This window comes from Desmodus rotundus, chromosome 7 (genome assembly GCF_022682495.2).
Source record: "Desmodus rotundus isolate HL8 chromosome 7, HLdesRot8A.1, whole genome shotgun sequence".
Taxonomy (NCBI): domain Eukaryota; kingdom Metazoa; phylum Chordata; class Mammalia; order Chiroptera; family Phyllostomidae; genus Desmodus; species Desmodus rotundus.
The window spans coordinates 43628930-43652399 of NC_071393.1; the positions used below are offsets into that span (position 1 = coordinate 43628930).

At 38.5% G+C, this 23470-nt stretch overlaps 2 protein-coding genes across 3 annotated transcripts in view; one reads left to right on the plus strand and one right to left on the minus strand.

Annotated features, from left to right (window-relative positions):
• Positions 1 to 13525, plus strand: part of MIS18BP1 (MIS18 binding protein 1) — a 48808-nt gene extending 35283 nt beyond the window's left edge. For both annotated transcript variants that reach the window (XM_045183097.2, XM_045183098.2), the window contains 4 exons: positions 2891 to 3039; positions 9446 to 9533; positions 12289 to 12343; positions 12524 to 13525. In XM_045183097.2, coding sequence (XP_045039032.2) covers positions 2891 to 3039; positions 9446 to 9533; positions 12289 to 12343; positions 12524 to 12621 — 390 coding nt within the window. In that variant the 3' untranslated portion in view covers positions 12622 to 13525. The remainder of the gene's footprint in view (positions 1 to 2890; positions 3040 to 9445; positions 9534 to 12288; positions 12344 to 12523) is intronic.
• The window catches only part of FANCM (FA complementation group M), a 60109-nt gene continuing 50127 nt past the window's right edge, over positions 13489 to 23470 (minus strand). Inside the window, exons 19-24 of the mRNA XM_045183100.2 lie at positions 23245 to 23351; positions 21704 to 22267; positions 17682 to 18057; positions 16836 to 17124; positions 16122 to 16272; positions 13489 to 15349 (exon numbers count right to left, since the gene is read on the minus strand). Of these exons, the coding sequence (XP_045039035.2) occupies positions 15338 to 15349; positions 16122 to 16272; positions 16836 to 17124; positions 17682 to 18057; positions 21704 to 22267; positions 23245 to 23351 (1499 nt within the window). The 3' untranslated portion in view covers positions 13489 to 15337. The remainder of the gene's footprint in view (positions 15350 to 16121; positions 16273 to 16835; positions 17125 to 17681; positions 18058 to 21703; positions 22268 to 23244; positions 23352 to 23470) is intronic.

Genomic DNA, 23470 nt, shown 5'->3' on the forward strand with positions numbered 1-23470 from the left:
TCACAAAACCAAAATATTGATATTTACTATCTGAATCTTCAAAGAAAACATTTGCTGACCCCTGGTCTACAAGCTTTTAGAAACAGGTGTTACTGTTTACATCTTTACACAACAGAAACTAAGTTTTTTTTAGAGGACAAGCCTACTAATTTTTTGAGAGAATTTTTAAATTTTATTCTATTTTATTTTTTAATTATATTTTATTGATTATGCTATCACAGTTGTCCCAATTTTCCCCCTTTGGCCCCCATCCACCCAGCACCCCCTCCTCCCACAGGCAATCCCCCACCATTGTTCATGTCCATGGGTCATGTGTGTAAGTTCTTTGGCTGCGTCATTTCCTATACTGTATTTTACATCCCCATGGCTATTCTGTAACTACTTATTTTTACTTCCTAATCCCCTCATCTCTTCACCCATTGCCCTACATGCCCCTCCCATCTGGCAACCATCAGAACACTCTCCATATCCAGGATCATCTCTCTTTTCTTCTTGTTTAATTTGGTTTTTTAGATTCAATTGTTGATAGATATGTATTTATTGCCATTTTATTGCTCATATTTTTGCTATCTTTTTCTTAAAATAAGTTCTTTAACATTTCATATAATAATGGTTTGGCGATGATGAACTCCTTTAGTTTTTTTCTTGTCTGGGAAGCTCTTTATCTGCCCTTCGATTCTAAATGATGTATTTGCTCAGTAAACCAATCTTGGCTGTAGGTCCCTGCTTTTCATCACTTTGAATATTTGCCAGTTCCTTCTAGTCTGAAAGAGTCTCTTAAGAAATCAGCTGGCAGTCTCATGGGAACTCCCCTATAAGTAACGAACTGCTTTTCTCTTGCATTTCTCTTAAAATGCTTTTAAGATTCTCTATCATTCACCTTTGGCATTTTAACTATCATGTGTCTTGGAGTGGGCCTCTTTGCATCCATCTTGTTTGGGACTCTCTGCTTCCTGGACTTGCCTGTCTATTTCCTTCACCAAATTAGAGAAATTTTCTTTTATTACTTTTTCAAATAGATTTCCAATTTCTTGTTATCTCTGTTCTCCTTCTAGCATCCTATGATTCAAATGTTGGAATGCTTGGAGTTTTCCCAGAGGCTGCTTATACTATCCACCTTGTTTTGTTTTCTTTTTTCTTGTTCTGATTTGTTGTTTTTTGGTTCCTTATGTTCCAAATCACTGATTTGATTCTCGACTTCATTCATTCTACTGTTGTTTCCCTGTAAATTGTTCTTTATTTCAATTAGTGTAACCTTCATTTCTCCCTGGGTCTTTTTTATGCTGCTGAGGTCCTCACTGAGTTCCTTGAGCATCCTTACAACCAGTGTTTTAAACTCTGCATCTGATAGATTGCTCGTTTCCATTTCATTTCGCTCTTTTTCTGGAGATTTGATCTGTTCTTTCATTTGGGACATTTCTTTGTCTCCTTGTTTTGGCAGCCTCCCTATTTGTTCTATGTATTAAGTAGAGCTGCTGTAACTCCATGTCTTGGTGGTGTGGCCTAATGTAATAGGTGTTATGTAGAGTCCAGTGGCACAGCCTCCTCTATCACTCAAGCTGGGTATTCAAGGTATGTCCTTCATGTGGGCTGAGTACACTCCTCTTGTAGTTGCTATTGGCAGGTCAATGGGAGGGATTTACCCAAGCCAGTCAGCTGCAGGGACTAGCTGTGACCACTGAATACCAACCTCCTTCTGTAGAGGATCAGCTGTGCAGGATCAGGGTGGTAGTGCTCCAGTGTGGTTTGCAGCTGACCACTGTGTGTGCAGGCCAACAAGGCCATCTATGTTTTCCCTATAAAGCAATCTGAGATGGTTGATACTTATGTTGGGCTTGGAGATTCCCAGGGGAAACCAAGCTGTGAATCTGGGCTGGCTGCTGCTAGTACTAGGCCTGGGGCCACAACAAGAGATGTGGGGACTGAGGGATTACTGAGGCTGGGCTTACTAAGGCCTGTTGTTTATTTGATAGGACTTAGAAAGTTGTGAAGTACCAGCCAAGGTACTTCAATGGTTGAGCCAAGACCAACCATTCATATGGAAAAGTCTCTGGTAACAACTTGGTGTCCCTGTAAGCTGGGTAGGACAGTCTCAGAGGATCTCCAGAGCAGGGCAAACAGTGTTAGGTTGATAGAGTCTCAGATATGGCACCTGCCTGCCAGCCCTGTAGCTCTGTGGAGTCAGGTTCAGAAAGGAACAATGACCTCTGCCTGCCTTTCTGTCTGGGAGAAAGCAGTCCCCCAGTTCCTGCCTAAAGCCAGACACTTCAGTTCCCCCCTGTATGCCACTGGTGGCTTACTATTCTGGTGCTGAAGCTCAGAGGGAATGAGTCTGAGTAAGTCTGTTTGTGGGTTCTTTAAGAGGAACTGCTTGGGACTCCTGAAGTTTCTTCCACCGATTCAATCCCTGCAGCCAGAAGTGATGGGGACTTGTCTTCCTGGCACTAGAACACATGGCTGGAGGGCCTGGTATGGGGCTGGAACTCCTTACTCCTGAGATATCCCTCCTGAATTTTTATCCACTGTTCATGGATGTGGGACCAGCCTGTTCCATGTCTGCGCCCCTTCTATCAGTCTGAATGGATGTGGTTTCTTTAATTCCATAGTTGTCAGACTTCCATTCAACTCAGCTTCTGATGTTTCTGATGATGGCTGTTGTATAATTTAGTTGTAATTTTGATGTGGTTGTGTGAGGAGGCAAGTCATGTTTATCTGTGTCACCATCTTGACTGGAAGTCTCTCGGTGCTATATCTCTACCTACTAATATTTTCTCATTATCTCAGAAATTTATAAGACAGAAAAAAATTATCAGCCCGCCAAAAACATTTTGTGACAATGAGCAATTGTATTTTTAGGTGTTCCTGCTAATAATGAATATTTGCTTTCTAGTTGCCGAATTTCCAGTACAGTCAAGAAGAGGAGGATATTCTGCCAAATATGGACAGAAATCCAACAACTCCATCATCAGTTATCTTTCCACTGGCAAAAACTCCTCAGTGTCAGCATGTCAGTCCTGGAATGCTAGCCCCTATAAATCGGTAAATATTTATGCATATGATACTATAATTCTCTGCATCAGCATTTATCATCTTATGAGTTGAAGAGAGTAGATATCAGTAATGAGAAAAGTCACCATTTAAAAAAAATTAAGAATAGTTCCTAGAAGTCAAGGATAGACAGTTTCAGCAAGCAGAGGTATTATTCAATAATGTTGGGACACAGCTCACACTTTATATCAGGATAAATTCCAATCAAATCAAAGTTTTATGTGTAAAAAATTAAACTATAAAATATACCTAAAGTAACCTTGGAGAATTATTTTATAATCTAGATTAGTGAAGGTCATTCTAACTAACAAAAAGAATGTAGTCATCTATATTAAAAAATCTCATCTGGTACCAAGCAACTATAAATAATCAAAAGACAACAAGTAACAATGGTTGGAGAGGATGTAGAGAAAAAGGAACCCTCATACGTTGCTAGTGTGAGTGTAAATTAGTATAACCATTATAGAAAACAATATGGAGGCTCCTCAAAAAATTAAGAATCAAGTTACCATTTGACCCAGCAATCCCTCTTTGGGGTGTCTACCCCCCAAATTTGAAAATATTCATAAACATATAGGTGCCTGTATATTCACTGCAGCATTATTCATGGTAGCCAGGACACGGAAACAGCCCAGGTGTCCTTTGGTGGGCGATTGAACAAAGATGCGGTGCTCACACAATGGAACACTGCTCGGCCATAAGAGAGGGTGAAATACTGCCATTTGCAACAACGGGCATGGATGAGTACCAAGCTCAACAAGATATGTCAGATAGAAAAGGGCAGAAATCACGATTTCACGCATATGTGGGATATAAGACAGAAAGTAACGAATGAAAAACAACTCATAGACACGGAACAGTTGGTGGTTATCAGAGGGGTGGGGAGGTCAAATATATGGTAATGGGAGACCAAACTTGGGTGATGAACACACAATGCAATATACAGATGATATAACGTACACTTGAAACCTACTCATCATATATAATCTTATTAATCAGTATTATTCCAATAAAAGACAAATGACAATTTGAGGAAAGACTGTTGAATTCATCACAGGAATAAAGCTATTTCCTTGATACAGCACTCCTACAAATTAGGAAAGCCATTCTCATGAATTGGCAGCAAGAAGGTAAATTAGTTCAGTTTCTAAAGGCAGCAGTTTGTCACAATTATAAATGCACATGCTCTTTGACCTAGCAGTCCTACTTTTAAAATTGTGAATGTTCAACTGATTCCTTGCAGTATTGTTTATAATGGCAGAATACTGAAAACAACTCAAATATCTATCAAAGAGACTCATCAAATAATTTCTGGTACATTATATAGCTATAGAAACTAATGAAGTTCTTTATGTACTATTATGATAAAATGTCCATAATGTAGTAAGTGGAAAAAGTCATCAAATACATTGAATTAATTTGTTGCCATTTATGTATATAGGTGTAATATACGTGAGTGTGTATATGTATATTATATGTACATTATGTACATGCATAATATAATGTGTGTATTACAGTATATATACATAATTGCTTTATTTAATTAAAGACCTCTGAAAAGGTACATGAGAAATTGAAAACATTATTGATCCCTAAGGAGAGGAACTAAGATATATTGAGAGACTTTGAATTCTGAACTATGCAAATACAGGAACTATTTGAAATGTAAATAAAATCAAGAAAAATAGAGTAGCCAACAGTAAAATGTCACAGAGAAGAGATGGAAGGTAATGAAGAGGCCTAAAAATAGGATATTCCATTTTGCATTTAAGCAGGACATTGCTTCACCTACTAAGAATAATTTCCATGGGTGCGAGAGGCAGAAGCCAGATGATAATGACTCAAAAAATAGTATTCAGTATTCTCATGAATCCTGGTAGAATTTTAATTTGCATTTATTTGGCAAAAATATTTTCCCCTAGCAATTCACAGATTATTTTGTTTCTTTTTTAATTTAGTTAGTTCTAACAGGTTTGGGTAAGTACATGTATACATTTGTAGGAGCAAAGATGTTCATCATAAAGCATAATACTGAAAATTTGGAATTGACCCAAATGTCCAATAACAAGAAAAGTTAAGAAATTAGGATTTGGGGCCTTCTCCACTCCCTCCCCCCTTTCCCTGAGCACCACTCTGGGCTCCAGGCTCCAGCTAAGCCTCTGCATCTCCTTCCAGCCACTGTCATGAGTATCTACCGGGACCTCATCAGCCATGATGAGACGTCCTCCAATATCTACAAGATCCAGGAGAGGCAGATGAGCTGTGTCTAGAGGGTAAGATGGACAGTAGGACAGAGGGTAACAGGGATGGAAATAACTCTACTGAATGCCCCGAGGGCAAAGGTACCAAAAGCAGAGTCATCACTGGAGTTGGTATTGTCCTAAGCTATCACTTACAGGAAACCAGCTTCACAAAAGAAGCCCACAGGAAGTACACCAAAGATGACATGAAACCAGTCAAAAGGAAACTGAGGAACAGAGACCTGAAAGAGTGAGCTTTTTATGATGGGTTGCAGAACAATCAAGGACATCCTTGCTAATATGAAAAACTACCAGTTCTTGATGGTGAACCCAATGATTCCAGACCTATGATTGCTCTGCTGGATTACGGAAAAGGATGCAGTCCACATATGACTATTTAAGGATGGTTTGGAAATGGAAAAATGTTAACAAATTTGGCAGTTTGGATCTATCATTTATCATTAACTGGCTGCTGCTTTTCATCTACACACCAGGACTAGAACAAATGGCATTTAATGTTCTCTTGAGCTCTTCATTTATTTGACCTTGATTTGGAGTTCCTTTTTTTTTTTTTTAAGTCATGTAATTTTCTATTTATTTTTAGATCTAGAAATTCAGTTTTAAGGACAACGGATGTATTATAGAACTATGAATTCATAGTAGAATTAAGAATTTTTAGACCTGAAACAATATAATACTGCATGTCAACTATAATTAAAAAAGAAAAAGTTTACAAAGTTACATTTTAACTTCATATTTAGAAATTTATCTCTAAAACAAGGAATTTATCTGTAGAACTAAGAATGTATCTTTAGTACTAGAAATTCATCTTTAGTTCTAAGAATTTATCTTTAGAAGTACAATAGAAATTTACTTTTAGATCTAAGAATTCATTCTTTGGCACTGTGAATGTATCTATAGAACTAGGAACTTATCTTTAGAACTAGTAATTTGTACACCTGAAACAAAATATTGTATGTCCACTATAATGGACAAATAAAAATTATTTAAAGTAGAAAAAAAATAAAGTCATGTAATTTTCTAAAAATAAAATACATTTAAACTGAAAAAAGAAGTAGGATTTGTCCATAGAATATGTAGGAATAAAAATCATGCCTTCAAGAACTTTTAATGATAGAATAATGTTCAGTGGATAGAGTTTTAAAGCTAAGAAATAAAACTATATATAAAATGACCCCAATTTACATAACATATTCATAAGAGAAAGGAAGTTTATTCACCAAAAACTGGTATGGCTTGTGGTGGGGGGGGTATCACTTTTACAATTAAGGAAATAAGACTTTCTTAAAGAGCATCTGATGGACTTATATAATGAATATATTTTCTAAAACTTTTATTTTAAAAAATAAGTTTCCTAGGCCTCCTTCACCAGCTCTAGTTGACTTCCTTTCTATAACAGTTTTAAATAATGAAAGTTTCTGTCATTTCAGAAGTGATCTCTTTGTACCTGACAACAGAATCATAATTACATTTTTCATGGTGACATTGGTTAGTAAGATTGTGTAGGTTTCAAGTGTACATTCCCATGATAGATGATCTGTACACTGTACCATCAGATCATCTCACGTCCCCATATTTGTTCCCTTTCACGACCACTCTCATCCCCTTCCCTCTGCTAACCACCATCTTGTTGTCGGTGTCTTAAGTTTGCTTTATATCCCACACGTGAGTAAAATTATGGTTCTTAGCTCTCTCTGACTGGCTTTGCTTAGCATAGTATTCTCAGGGTCCATCCATGTTGTTGCACGTGGCAGTGTTTCAGCTTTCCTTATAGCTGAGCAATATTCCATAGGACATACATGCACCACATCTTCTGTATCCAATCATCTGTTGAAAGGCACTTAAGTTGTTTCCATGTCTTGGCCACCATGAATGATGCTGCATTGTACATAGGGGTGCATATATCTTTGCAAATAAATGTTTCCATTCACTTCCCCCAGCAGGATTGCTGGGTCATATGGTAGCTCTATTCTTAAATTTGGGGGGAGACCTCCATACTGTTTCCCGTAGTGTCTGTACCAGCTTACATTCCCACCAGAGTGAACAGGAGTTCCTTTTTCTCGACAACCTCTCCAACACTTATTACCTGTGGTGTTGATGATGGCCATTCTAACAGGTGTGAGGCAGTATCTCACTGTAGTTTTTGATTTGCATTTCCCTATACCTGGTGAGGTTGAACATCTTTTTATACATCTGTTGGCAATTTGTATGTCTCCTTGGGAGAGGTGTTGGTTTAGGTCCTCTGCCCATTTTTTAAATCAGATTGTTGTTTGCTTGGTATTGAGTTGTATGAGTTCTTTATGTAAATTCTGGATATTAACACCTTATTGGAGATGTTGTTTGCTTGCAGATATCACATCCCACTCAGTTGGTTGCAATTTTGTTTTTTATTTTGATTGAACCTTTTTTTATTAAGTATTCTACTATTGATGCTATTACAGTTGTCCCACTTTTTCCCCATTGCTCCCCTACACCCAGCTTACCCCTGACTCCCATAGTCAATCCCCACATTGTTGTCCATGTCAGTGGGTCATTCATATATGTTCTTTGACTAATACCTTTTTATTTTGTTAGCAGTTTGCTGTGCAGAAGCTTTTTAGTTTGATACAGTCCCATTCATTTGTTTTTGCCTTTACTTTTACTTCCCTTGCCTTTGGGATCAAATTCATTAAAATGTTCTCCATGGCCAAAGTCCATAGTTGAGCACCTGTTTTCTTCCATGTAATTTATTGTTTCAGAACTTATAGTTGGGTCTTTGATCCATTCAGCTTTTGTACATGGGACAAACTGTAGTCTAGTTTCCTTATTTTGCATGTGGCTTCCCAATTTTCCCAGCACCATTTATTGAAGAGGCTTTCTTTTGTCCATTGTGTTTTGGGCTCCTTTGTCAAAAATTATTTGCCGGTATTCATGTGGTTTTATTTCTGGGCGCTCAATTCTGTTCCACTGGTCTGTGTGTCTGTTTTTCTGCCAATACCATGCTGTTTTTGATTTTCACTGAAGTCTGGGAATCTGATACCTCCAGCTTTGCTTTTTTTCTCAGGATTGCTTTGACTATTCAGGATCTTTTGTCATTCCACACAAACAATGTCACTGAGCTTTTGAAGAAGATTGCATGAAATCTGTATGTTGCTTTGGGTAATGTGCAACAGTGTGTGTGGCATACATTATACCTTAATACAGTCACAGATTTACAAATTTCTACATGTTAAGGTTTTAAGGTTGCTCCAAAATGGTCATACAGCAAAAGCATAATCATATAAGACCTTGGAGCCAACAGAAAGAATTAGAATAGGTGTTGAGCTGGTAGTTACTGTTAAAAAAAGAAAGAAAGCACTGGCCGGTGTGGCTCAGTGGATTGAGCACCAGCCTGTGAACCAAAGGGTTGCCGGTTTGATTCCCAGTCAGGGCACATCCCTGTCTTGTGGGCCAGGTCCCCACTTGGGGGCATGTAAGAGGCAACCACACACGGTTATTTCTCAACCTCTCTCCCTTTTCTCTAAAATCTTAAAACAAAAAATGACTATAGGACTTGTAGGGGAAAATGAGAACAATTCTGTTTGCCTACAATTTTCATCTGTAAATTATGAGTCAAGCCTATTTGCTAAAAATGAGAGGGGAAAGAACTAAGGTGAAATGAAAAAAACTTCATAGTTGGTATGGGGAATGTAAGAAAGATATAACTGTGTAAATAAAAGGCTTGTTGAAAGCTATGAATTAAGGATTTTCATCAGCAGTTGTATCCTTAAAGTTACCAACTTCAAGATTCCATCTGGACAGGGAAGGAAGTGACCAGGAGGAAGGAGTGAAAGGTGTAACAAAAGGAAGTCCAGGGATAAGAAGTCTCAGTGAGTTTTGGAAAAGAGGCAGCAGCAAGATGGAGATGGGAAAGAACATAAATAGAGCAATGAACAATAAGCAAAACCATAATTTCATTTGATATTTGTTTCCTTTAAATAAATGTTGGAAGCGTTTTGTCCATCTCTCTGGGTATCCACTATTGTCTTTTTACAAATGGAAAAGAAAACACACTTTTTAAAGATTGAAACACAAATTAATTTTGTCAGTTGCTATTTAATTCGTGGATAAAAGTATGGTAGTTAATATGGACTTGTAACTATTTTGTATTCAAACAGGAATGATTGTGACAAATATGTTTTTCGTATGCAAAAAAAACATAAAAGTAAAGGTGGCATTGTCTGGGGCAATATCAAGAAAAAAACAGTAAGTATTCTTATTCTTCACACCAGATTTATTCAGTGCATATCTAGTGAACAGCTGTAATACATGGCAAATTGTGGGAGTTACCAGTTATGTAACAGACCTTGCCCTCAAGGTGCTTACAGACTAACACAAGTAAATGAGAATACAGGGCTGTGAATGAGGTAAGTACGGAAGTGCTACAGGGTTACACACGGCAGTTGGTAGACTAAAGCATTTGAGGGAAGTGAGAATGGTAAAAACGTTTCATTCAAAGATGCCTGGTGGGGGAAGTATGTATAGGCCAGGGAACGATATTTCAGGCAAGACACAAAAGCCTAATATCTGTCCAATGATAAGGGAATGATCCAGACTAATTGAGTTAGGGTTGTCAAAGAATAAAACTCCACCAAATCCCATTCAGCTTCCAGATGGTTTTATCTGTTTTTCAGATTCAGCTACATGATTTATCTCTATAGATCAAGATTTAAAATGTAATTACAGAGAAAATTTTAACTCAAAGATACATTATCCCTTTGATAAAAATATTGAGAGAATCCTTTATCCTCTTGAATTAATTTTTAAATATTTAGTTTGATTTTACTTTGGATATCCAGATAAATGTGCAAGTATTCTGAAAAAGCTAATTCACCTCAAATTTCTTCAAAGTAAATAGCTAATCTTAGAGAATGAGAGTTTATGGAGGTAGTAGAATGGGGAATGACGCCTTATCCCCTGAAGGTATATTCCTTCTAAGCAGGTTATGGCCATCTCTTCCTCCCTCACCCATGTTGAAATATATTGCACGTTTGCCAGAGTAAAATTCCGTCAGAGTCTCTAAACTAAACATCGGGATTACTTAAATCATATCCAATCTTCATGGGTATCACTTGTCCACAGGAAATGATACCTATAGGAACCTGGGGTTAAAATCTGCCTAGAGACTAAATTCTTCAAAATAAATCTCTACTCCATAACTGAAGATATAGGCAGACTCCTCTCTCAGTGTTTAGGTTCCCGTTTTCCAGCCCCACATTCCATATGAAAATGAAATTTTGGTTTGTTGCAAAGGACCAGGTATCACTATAACATAGTGAGAAAGACTTGCTTTCCAGTCCCTGTTTGCCAGTAGAAGCTGGTTTGCCTTGACAAGTGTTTCTCAAACTTTAATGTGCATGAAAGTTGCCTATGGATCTTGTTAAACCCTAGGATCTGATCAGGAGATTTGATTCTGCATTTCTAACAACCTCCAGGTGATACCCCTGCTACTGACCCACAGACCATACTGAGTAGTACCAAGACCCTCGTCCACTGTTCTCTTAAAAATGATAAGTTCTGCCCTGGCCTGTGTGGCTCAGTTGGTTGGGTGTCATTCTGCAAAGCAAAGGTCACTGGTTCAATTCCCAGTGGGGCACATGCCTGGGTTGTGGGTTCAATCCCCAGTCGGGGCACATACAGGGGGCAAACAGTCTCTCCCTCTACTTCTCCCTCTCATCTTGTCTAAAAATATATTTTTTTAAGTTTTTTAAATGAGAAAAAGTTTATATATGAGCCTTTCCTATTAAAAACTTACCTCTGTATTTCTGGCATCATTTTAACTACTTGTTTACTTTTGTTTTTCTTAATGGGTTATAATTTGAGCCACCAAACTATAGTATCTTCGTGATTTAGCCCCATTTTTTCATAGACTAATATTTGTAGCCAATGTGTAAGGAAAGGAGCAAAGGATTTAATGCTGAAAGTTCTGATGTTGAGGTCTGATGCCCCATACCAGCTGTATGACAAAGGAGGCTCCATAAGCTTTCTGATCTCATTTTTCATTTTATGACCTGGGGGCCATGATAGTAATTGGTTTCTCTCTCCAAATGACTCTGAGAGCTAAAAAATATAACCCTGTTTTGACTCATTTCACAGGAAAAAAATATATTCACCTCACAATTTATGAACATGAGTTTGTATCTCAAGTTTTCTTTAAAAAAAAAAAAACTTCCCCCTAGCGTAGTGGCATGTGTTCTTTTCCATAGGTTCTTTTAATTTCATTAAAGTAATCTGCTGTGGCCAATAGTTTAGAAAGCACTCGTGTATGTAAGCATGTGTTACATATATCTTAGAGCTTACAAAGTTTTTTAAAAAAACTTTTAGTTTATTCTACCATTATGGTTTAAAAATTGACATGGAATATTCCCCAGTGGTTGCAGTACATGTTCACCTACCCACTGTAGCCAGGATTTTAAAGTACAGAGACTTTGCTCTGGCTGGTGGCTCAGCTCGTTGGAGCATCATCCCATGCACCAGAGGGATGCAGCTTTGAAACCCGGTAAGGCACATACCTAGGCTGCAGGGTCAGTCCCCACTTGAGGGGTGTGTGGGAGGCAACCAATTGATGTTTCTGTTTCTCTGTCCCATCAGTAAACATACCCTCAAGTGAGGATTTAAACAAATAAAATTAAATTAAAAAATACTAAAGTATAGAGAACTTTAAAATACTCCTAGAGTTAATGTCATGGAGTAAGTACTCAGTAGATTTTGGCAACTTTAGGGGCCCACAGACATCTTTTAACTGCTGCTGCATTAGTTTAATGTGGGAAACAACACTAAGTCATGGTTCTTGCCCCAGAAAAATTCAACTTAAAAGAAAATTAGACATTTCACAGATAATTATAATTGGACTAGGTGTTGTTATAAGTACTCCGGGGATAAAGCATGCTTAATTTTGTCTAGGTTTTAGACAGGCTTCACAGGAGGTGCCATTTTGCTATTAATATGAAATGTCTTACAGGTTGAAAGTGATTTTTCAACTCCAACATCAAGAAGAAAAACCCCATTTAACAAAGGTAATACACATCTTTCTTTTTGTATTTCAGTTCTATTATAGGGTAGTCTCTTTATTAACATGGTACTAAAATTAACTGCTCAAGTGGGCAGGCCTACCATTTGGTTTATTTTAGTTACTTTTGTTAAAATTGAAAGTACTTTTAGAAATGTATTATTCTTTTTTATTAAACTTTTCTTAGGAGAAAACTCTAATATTGGAAAACTTTTCACTAATGCTATGGAGTCTTTGGATGAAGAAGAGAAAGATTATTATTTTTCAAACTCTGATTCTGCATAATAAAAATGAGAAAATATTTCCAGTATTTTTATCAAGAAGCAGACAGTTCTTTGTTCCTTCACTTGGAGTACATATATTTTCTTTATAATATAGCTTCTTTTGAAATTGTGAGCTCCTTTTCAAAAGTTTTACATGTTTGTATTCAAAGCTAAAGATCCTTCTATAGAATATTCCTCATTGCTGCAGCTTACTAAAACTATAAGGAGAATTGATTGCTGATAGATATTTCTAAATTTCTGTTTTTGCTATGTTAAAATATATGTATATGTAAATGGTCTCTCATAAGCATCTAAGTCTGTATAAGAAAATCATGTTCCAAACTGAATTGTTTAAAAGCTTTCAAGAAAATGTTGCTATCTTTAAGGAGGAGGTGAGAAGAATAAAAGATTGTACTGGTAGCTACTGAATAAAACTATCATTTTTCAGTATTTCATATATAAGCCAGAGTTGATAGAATGTTTACATGTTGTTGAAACTATTTGATATGCTTTCTTTTCTCACAATTTTTTCTCTTAAAACTTGTGATTGGTGTATCTACTGAACCTATGTAAATTTTAATTTATTGCTTTTTCATTATTAGGTAGGATCAGAGAACAGATTTTGTTGCATTCTTAAGCCTTATTTACATGTGCAAACAGCTTAAGTTTGGTCTCAGTATTAAAAAGACTAGATGAGAAACGTTCAAGTAGTAGGTCTACTATTGTAAGGAGTCAAGTTAACATGTCACAGTCAATATAGTTTTCCTTTCAGATAGCTCTTAGAGGTGAAAAAAACTTATTTTAGTTTATTCTGCCATTATGTTTTAAAATTTGACATAGAATGTTCCTCTGTGGTTACGGTACATGTTCACCTACCGTTCTCTCCAGTTAGGTTGTTCAAATAAAATTAGTTTGCTTTTATAATATTTGCGTTTTGGTTGTTTTTTTCTCAGAACTTGTTAATAAAGAACTGACAGTAACCAGAAGGGAGGGGAGATGGTCAAAATGGGGGAAAATAGGGGAAGGGCCATCAAGGAACATGTATAAAGGACACATGGACAAAGCCAAAGGGGGGTAGGATTGAGGGTGGGAGGCAGGGGTGGGGGAGGTGAGGGGAAAATGGAGACAATTGTACTTGAACAACAATTACAAATACATTTTCTTGTGTCTTAAGAATTTAGTCTAATCAGCAAATACATAATAATAGGGTTCAGAGAAACACGAGATTTAAAAAGAATGGTGCAGTTAGACTGAGATCATTCTCCTTTAAATTTCCATGCTTGTTTCTGCCACAAAGATTTGGCGTATAGATGTAGTATGGAACAAATGAAGGTTATTTCAGAGTGGCTGTAAAAAATAGAGTTGTAGAAGTTGCCAGTATTTAGTATAACACCATGCTGCTTGGTGTTAACAGATAGTGTTTTAGGAGTTAGAGGGTAGTTAAACTGCTTAATGGGAAGCAAAAAGATAATTTTGAAATAGCATAGACTTGACACAAACCGGTGTGAACCCCCCCTGCCCCCACCCTCACCATAGTCCCTGTGTCCTATCAGAACTACCTGTGAGTCCTTCCTAGTCTAATGTCATTGTACCCCACCTGCCAAGTTCCAGGTTCATCCCATTTCTTTCCATGAGGCCATCAGGTAAGCTGGCAGGGTTTAAGGTAACCTCCAAAGAAGACTTAAAAGTAGAAAAGAGAGACTTTAAGGGCTCAAAGAAAAATAGTAAGATGGAGTGACAATCAATAGGTTGCTGCTAGTTAAGTGCTACCAATGAGACCTACTACAGCTTAAATATGAATAAATCTCTTTACACAGCAAGCATAAATAAATCCTCTAGTTTATATTCCTCACACCGTGTTAATTTAGGTAATCTTTTGCCTGATGGGTGGACATAGAATCTTGGCATATAGTGTCTGCATGGGAGATGCTGCGAGGTAGCCATCAGCCCAGGTCATTGGGAGGCTGTCCAGGAGCTAACTGCATGCTTGCTGCGAACAGCTGGGCAGAACACTCCCGGATGTCCCCGCCCGCCCACACTGCTGACACTGCATCGGGAGCAGGAACGCGAAACAGCAAACTGGAACCGGAAGAGACCCCGCTTCCTCTTGACAAAACTTAAATCATTCCCACTATAGAGAGAAATGCTCCAGAAGTCCAGTCCGTTGCAGCAGAGGGCACTGAAGGGTGAACTGAACCTGACAGACAATACTCTGCCAACAGCCACCAGCTAGGAATTCACTTACACAGTCACTTCACTTACTGTTCTCCCTGGCTTTGACAACTAGTGACCAACAGAAACAGGAGGTCATTTGCTTTCCGAAGAATTGACAATTTATACTGTCCCAAAGGAGCTAAATGTACAATTATAGCAACGTTTTAACATCTAGTGTCTAGGTCCTGTGTTTTGGTTCTACATTTCCATAAATCACGTGTTTCTGGGCCTCACTTTTATCATCTGATAACAAAGGAAAGAAAAACAATCTGAGCTCTGAAGTGCTGCCAAGTGAAAGGTAAGAAAGTGCTCTGCTGTGACGTTGGCTCAAAAACCCAAAGTGTAACAAAAAAAGGCAACCAGAGAACAAAGGAGGATGGGTAGGGGAAATGTCCACCGTGAAAGGCCGCTGCAGCACGAGAACGACTAGAGGGCCTCCGCTGTCGCAGAAAAAAAACCGGCGCCATCTTCCAGCAGGAACAGCCCCACACACAGCGGTGGGTGGGTCACAACGAAGTCCACTCTCAGTAGCTCATCTACAAAAAAGAAATTTCCCAAGTCCAAACCCATATATCACTTCTTTGAATATGATATTTTAAAGATTTTTTTAGAGAGAGGGGAAGAGAGGGAGAGAATCACTGATGTGCAAGAAACACTGACCGGTGGTCGCATGCCCCAAATCAGGGACCTAACCAGCGACCTTTTGGTTCGCAGGCTGGCCTCAACCCACTGAGCAACTGAGCCACACCAGTCAGGGCTCCACTAAAGGATTTGACCTCTTGATCAGGCTACCTTTGGTAAGATTAATAAATACACTCAGTTACACTTTCTACTTTCCTAGTTACTGGGCCATTCATCTCACAATACACCCAAACCTTATCCAATGTCTACGTAGATTCAGGATGTGTAAAATATTCTAGATAGTATAGGAAAAATTGTTTATGACCATTAAGATGGCAGAAGTCAGGTGCATCAGCCTATTAAGCTAAAAAATGATGATAGTACAAAAAAAAAAAAAAAACTTTGGAAAAATTCCAAAATCATGTTGTACTCTAGCTTTTACTTTCCTAATAGCACTTTCAATAACCTTTTATTATTCAATAAAAATACAGTTCCATAGTCCAATTAATCAAGTGATTATTGAACACCAGGTTTTTAAAAACATATAACCTATGTAAATAAAAAATACAATGTAAAATAACATATAGAAATGTTCTCTTATTCACACATTTTAAACTGACAACCACAAACCACAGCAACGATTAGTTAAGTGCATTCAGTGTTGTGAGAGTTCTTTGACAGCCTCACCTGAGCAGTCTGATCATGCGTCAATTTCCATCCACCTTGGTTAAGACCATTTGGTGACATTTGCATGTCAAAAACATGGTGAATATATCTATAGATCTCCTCGGCCTTTTGATGAGTTACTTGTGCATACATGGAGATTTCCTGAGGTGAGCTGGAAAATAAATTAGAGCAAGAAAAACATTACACTAGAACTTTTTGACTTACAAAATTTAATATCTTGCTTAAAGACCGCCAAATGTAAAAGCCTTTAAGAGAATAATCTCTTCCTAAGAATTCTACGTCCAGTTAATGTTTTCAGCATTAGTTGCATTCCCTATATTTAAAGTCATACATAACAACTTCAACCTCTAACCTATTTTCTAAGATCTTCCTTTTCAAGTAATGTAATAATCAAAAAATTGCAAATGTTCGACTGGAATATTTTTCTAGTTACAGGACTATACACCTGCAGAATTGTTAGAACGCAACGTCCGATGTAGATGCTCTCCGTCTGGCTCCATATAGAGCCCCACGCTCCTCAAAGGCAATGCCTGTCCTTTTCCCTCCACTAGTGTCCTCAGCTCCATGCAGTGACGATTACATGCTGGCAAGCAGAAGTCTCCCCTGAATGAGATGCTCTAACAGACTACCCGTATACCTTTTTTAAAAAAAACATTAACATTTATATGAAATGCTTCTAAGTAGCCATTTAAAAGTAGTAAAACACATACATACCTGTTCGTCATCTTTTTCACAGATGAAAACTGGTGACACATATTCAGTGCAGTTATATAACTTACATTGGGAATACTTAGATAAAACTGAAGTGCTTCCCATTTATTGCTGTTCACTGTTGGAACTTGAATACCAACATTCTTTCTTTGTTCCAATAAACACAGCTCCTTTAGCAAATCTGCCGTTTCTTCTTGGCAGGAACTGAAAAGAATTCGAATTCCAGCACCTATTAAGGTAGTCAGCAGGTTGTCATAGCTCTTTGTTCTCTTAAACATCCTGGAGGTGTCTCCTAAGCATTTCATATTTAGGAAAATGCAAACCTTAGTAACTTACATTAACTAGAATCATTCATACTATATAATATTAAAAGTCCCAAGATCTACACCCATTGTGACCCATTGGAACTTGGTCTTAATGTGTCCAAAACTGAAAACCCCTTGGCCCTCAATCTACCACTTCTATTTATAATATCAATAAAGAGCACCACTACCTAACTGTCCAGTAACCAAGAAATTGGTCAACCTAAGATTAACTCTACCAATTCCTGCTAATCCTGCTTCCTAAACCACCTGAATCCTTTTTCCCCACCACTGCCTTTTTAAAAGGTCCTCATCCTTTCTGGGGCTCCTGAAAAAGACTAGTGATTGGTTCACCTGCCTTCAAGTTATTACTCTTCAGTTCTCATAAGCTGCATCAGAACACAGTGACTACTGAAAAACGTTATGTAAATACGGGGTGACATTCATGAGTCAGGTACTGTCCCACATCCTGACAACAGAAGAGTGAACTAATCAACAGTCACCTTCTTTCCCACCCTCATAAACAAAAACATTTTAAAACACAAACCTGTTTTTTCTCTGTCCTTTTCCACAATCACACATATTCTTTCAAACATGCTCTGCAGGTACTGGATCTGGTCAATGAACTTGTTCTTATTACTACTGTTCAGCATCTCAGAGCGAGGCCTCCTTTCCACCACCATGCGGTTACTCACAATGTAATCACAACCATTAAGAGGACAAACCTCCACCTGAAAGCCATGAATTGCTCTGAGAGACGAAATCACTTCTGGAGCAGAAGTGATTTCACGACTATCCACAAGAATACATGTTCTCTGGCCTTGCTGGGGGAGCCTAAGAGAAGCACATGTGCCAGCCGAACGTGGTCTTGAATCAGAACAGGAAGCTACTGAAGTGCTAGGATCTTCCAGAGTACAACCAACCTGAAAAAGTGGAAAACATCCATCACAATAAATTCAATATATATTAGCGCCATAAGCCTGAAGTTGGTTTTCTTTACTGGTACTCCTTTTCTTCCTTCAGCATGACCAAAGTGACGATGGAGAGCACAGGTGGCAAACCCAAGGCCCACGGGCAGAATCCGGCCTAGCGCCTTGTTTCTACCCGGCGGCAGCACCGAGCTCCTTGCCCCTAGTTAAGGAGTAGTTACATTTACACAGTCCTAAAGTTACATTCGGCCCTTTGAAGGCAACCACGAGGCTGATGTGGCCCCCCATGAAAGTGAGTTTGACACCCCTGATGTAGATGAAGGACCAAGCCACCACTGCACACCTATTAGGGTGGCTACGATTTAAAAACCCAAACATGCAGGGGAGAATAAGTGTTGAGGAGAACGTGAAAAAACTGGTACATTGCTGGTGGGAATGCAAAATGGTGCAGCCACAATTCCTCAAAGAGTTAAATGCAGAATTACCCTAGGAATAATTCCACTCCTAGGCAGAACGCCTTCCCAAAAGTGGTGAAAACAGAGATCCAGATATTTGAATACCAATGTTCACTAACTTTGGAAAATTCTCAGCCACTGCCTGTTCAACTGTATCTCTTACCCTGTTTTCTCTTTTCCTTAATTCCAATCGCACATATTTTAGACTGCTGATACAGTCCCCCGCTTTTGGGTGTTCCATTTGTCTTTTCACTCTCTGTATTTCAGGTTGGGTAAATCTATTGATCTTGCTTTAAATGTATTGGGTCCTTTCCATGGCTGTGTTGAGTCTTCGGATGGGCCCACTGAGGTCGTTCTTCATCTCACTGTGTTTTCCATTTCTAACATTTCTACTGTGTTGTTCCTTAGTTTTTCATTTCTCAGATGGTATTCCTTATCTAGTCATGCATTTTTGTTTTACTTTTGCACTGGAGTCTTTAACATATTAATCCTATCTTAAATTCCCTGATAGGTCCAACATCTGGGTCATATTGGGTCTGGTTCTTAAGAATATGTTTCTTCCTTCTCTATGTACTCTGTAACTTTTATTTGAAAGCCAAACATCTCCTGTGAGACAGCAGTAATTGAGGTAAATATATTATTTATGCCTAGAAACAGGTATGCCTTTGAGGAAAAATTGAGTTGGGTTTGTTTTCTTACTGCTGATTACTCTAGGTACAACCATTGGATTTAAACTCGGTGTGTTACTTCCTATGTAGGGTGACGGCTCGGCTGGAAGATGACTTTTCAAAATGTTCTCTCAGCTTTAGGTCCTCTCTGTGAGCCTGAACCTCAGGAAGCCTCCCGCGCCATCCTGTAGTTCCGATCAATTGACTGCTTTTATTCGTTACTTAGTGTTTGCTAGCCTGGTGGGAGGAAGCACTGGGAGCATCTCGTTGCGGGGAGGGTATTTTCTCTTGTCCTGGTTCGGCCAGTCCTGGGCAGGACTTGTGTGGACCTGTGTCCCTGGGTCTCAGGGGCGCAGCCTTCTCTGTGACCCTGCCCTGCCTCCCAGTGACTGCAGATCTCTCAGGGTCTAGGCTCAAGGCCTCCTCCGGACCCCTTCTCAGGTGCAGAGAATGTTTTTGTTGTTGTTCCCTTCCCCCATCAGCAAAGGTGCTTCACCTAGGCCCCTAAGGGCTTCAGGGTTTGCCGCTCTGTCCCTAGTGGTCTAATGCTTTCTGTTCCACAGGGGAAGAGGGGAGGTGGAAGCAGATGAGGTCTGGTGCCTTTCCCACAGTAACTGCTTGTCACCTCCCCAAGCCCTAGAGCAGGAAAAAGCCTTTTTCTGACTCTCAGTCTTTCCTGGGAACACCTGGTGAGTCTGTGGAGCAGAGTCCACGGGTGGCCAGTTCCCCATCTGCAACTCCCAGGGGCTCTAAACTTCCATGCTAGTCCACTGCCTTTTGCAATTCATTAAAGTTTTGACTGAATTCTTCTTATCAGATTGTGCAGTAGTGACCCTACCAAACCAGCAAGTCTCACTGAAGGCACCGTCTCCTCAGATAGCAGACTCGTTTGCCCTGCAACCACGGCTCCGTAAAAAAGTCAAATAAACTTGTGATTTTGTAGCTTATCAGGGTTTTTGTTGTTGTTATATGGATGGGAACAACGCTCTTTCCAGCTTCCTACGTCCTAAGCTAAAGATGAAAGTCCTAATCACTCAGAAATCTTTAAAATATATTCAATATTCAACTTCAAAACACCAAAAAAATAAAATAAAATAAATGTAATGAAGGAAGAAATGGCCACTAAAAAATATTTAAAAAGAACCCTAGAAATATGTACTTTTCTTGGAGTAGAAAATGGCTTTCTAAATATGACACTTAAGTCAGAAACTAAAGAAAAAAAATCGGGACTATATGAAAAAGTTAACGCTTCCTATAGCAAAAACCACTACAACGAAAACAAAAAGGTAAATAACAGACAAGGAATGCTGTTTGCAATATACATGACAAAGTAAAAGTGAACATTTTTAGTATCTAATGGTTTTTGATAAGATTTCGTTCTCCTCAAATTTACCTCCAATACTTTCCCTTTCTAATTTCAGGTGAAATAAACTATGCTGTATATGGAACTGTAGTATTAGGTGTAAAAGAAACACATTTCTGTTAAAATCTGTGTATCCATTTTCCACAATCCCCAAAGTATTACTAGCCTGTATCTGTTTTTGAATTCAAGCACGCCAAAGTAGAAATGCAGACACTGCTCCCCAGGCCTCCAAGTGCTGTGCGTATGTTCCCTACCTTGACCTTTGGGATTGCTATCCTTACACCGCAGCTGAGAAAACTGAGGCTCAGAGAAATTAAGTACTTTCTTGATCTCCAATCTATTATAAGACTTAATCTAATTAACTCTCTCCTCATTATACCTTGAAGAAGTAACTCTGTGCAAACGAAGCCTGGGAACAGTTGAAAAGGGCCAGTCTGAGAGCTCACCGTGTTGCCCACTGGAGCGCCCTGCGGGGCCGAGCGGACAGAAACACCTGGGGTCAGCGAGAACAAGGAGGCTAGGTCTAGGCTTCTCCCCGGAATGACAGTCAAGGATGCGAGTACTTACAATTAAGGACTCCTATTGCTATGACTTTAATCCCTGTTTTAGTAAAACTACTCAACTATAAATTCTTAAAATCTAAAACTGGTTGTAGGGATTATTTAAGCAATAGCAACATATGGAGAAGCTGGAAACTGGACTCCTCAGCTATTCTGGAAGGAAGGAAATGAGGTGATGCCTCTGACCTCCTCTCCCCAGCAAGGAGATGAGAGGCACACACCTGAAGCATTCAGCCGGGGGAAGGAAAAGTTAATCTCGGTGGGGGGCCAGAGGTGGGGGCGTACTAGTTCTAGGCATGTAATTTCTGTTATTTTTACCTTGCAGTTAGCCCATTTTCCTACAGCCTTTTGACAAAATTAGCAAGTTTCCTTACAGTGTTATTAAGAAAACTATGAATACATTTAACAAATGACAACCTAAGCATTCATATGTGAATTATCCATAAAATTTAGTGTGCTTTCTTATTTGAAGACTTCCATCATTAACAAACTTTTCTTTGACCTAATTATTTAACACAAAACACAAAAAAGCAAAACAAAACAAAAACACCTATTGGTAAACACAAAGACTTTTTCCTCTACTTTGACCCATACCTTCAAGTGAACTGGAAATTTGCCACAGTCTTTCTGTGAATCCACAGCAGTGAACGATGGTGACGTAGATTCGATTTTATTATGGCTCTGAGGTTTGGAGTCCGAGATGTCAGAAACTGTATCTTTTGAATTAAGTAGTGTCTGTTGTCTCTGCTTTGGCACTTGAGTAACAATTGGATCAGAATGGCCCTTGGGCTGTAAGGAAGACCCAGAATGCACTGCATTCAAACAATGGCCCTGTCCTTTGCTCTCTGTAACAGTGCTTGGGTTAACCACAATAATGGATCCTCTTTTATCATTTACGCTGTTTTCCTCCTCACTTGAATCATCCAGTAAAATAATTCTGGATAATTTCTTTTTTGAACGTGCACTCTGTCTCATCTTCATTTGTTTTAGCTTTACTGCACGCCGGGTTTCGTATTTTTTACTCCCACTTGCAAAGCAATCTTCAGTTATTAAATTAAAATCAACACACACTTCTTCTTCACTTGATTGGCTTTTGCAAGACTCCTCTTCATGAACACAAAAACTGTCTTCTAAGTAGGTTTCATCTTGCTCAGGAATCTATAATAAAAATGCAAATAAGAATATTACAGGACCCGACTGGCGTGGTTCAGTGGGTTGGGTGTCATCCCGCAAACCCAAGGGTCACCGGCTCAATTCCCAGGCAGGGCACGTGCCTGGGTAGCGGGCCAGGTCCCTGGCTGGGGGCACTCGAGAGGCCGCGGATCGATGTTTCTCTCTCTTTCTTTCTCCCTCCCTCCCCTTCTCTCTACAAATAAATAAATAAAATCTTTAAAATATATATTAGAAATTTCTTTCATAAAATCAGCATGTAACTAACATTCTTTAATGTAAGTGAGATTTTTATGAATATTTATTTCACTTTATTTTCAGTCCTTTGCTCAACTAACATATACTGACTATATTCTTTATGGGAAAAGTGAGGACTTTAGGGATTAAAAAAATATATATAATAATTTACCCTGAAGAAATTAACAGTCTAGTAAGGGAACCAAAAAAAAAAATGAATAAGCAGTATTTCATAAACAATGTTACAAGTGCTATGTAATAAAGACAATGGAAGTAAGAGCTATGAATGGCCATGTGACGAGGCTGAACAGGGCAATTTATAAACACACAGAACTAATACAACAATGTTATCCATAAATGTAAAATAATCTGTAATTTTTAGAAGTAACATTTTTATGAAAATATTAATTTTCAGAAGAAATGACAACATGTAAGAAAAATTTAACTAGTAGATGCTGAAGTTTTATTCACAGCCTTTAAACATTCTCCTAATGAGAAAATAATTTAATGTATATTCTACTTAACTGAAATTAAAGAAAGACAATTTGATCAAATTAGGACTAAAAGGGATTTTGAGAATTCATTTAGTCCACCTTCCCAACTCGGCAGGAATTATCCCCATTAGCTCTGGTAGTCCAGTTTTAGAAACAGAATGGAGGTTTCAGCAACAAGAACACATTTCAACAGTACCATCAGGAAGTTCTCTACGCTATCTCTAGAGTCCATACCTGTGAGAAAATGTTCACGTTGTTATGTTTCTCGTGGACCATTTTGTACCGACGGCTCATGAATGGACTACGCAAAGATTTTGCATAAACAGCTCTCATTTCAGAATCTGCATAAAGATAGTAAGAATTTCATATAGCAAAAATGAAAACTAGAAGTTTTTAACTTTGACCTATTCCAAATTCACATGATTCAAACCTTGTAGAATTATGTTACACAAAAGGTATT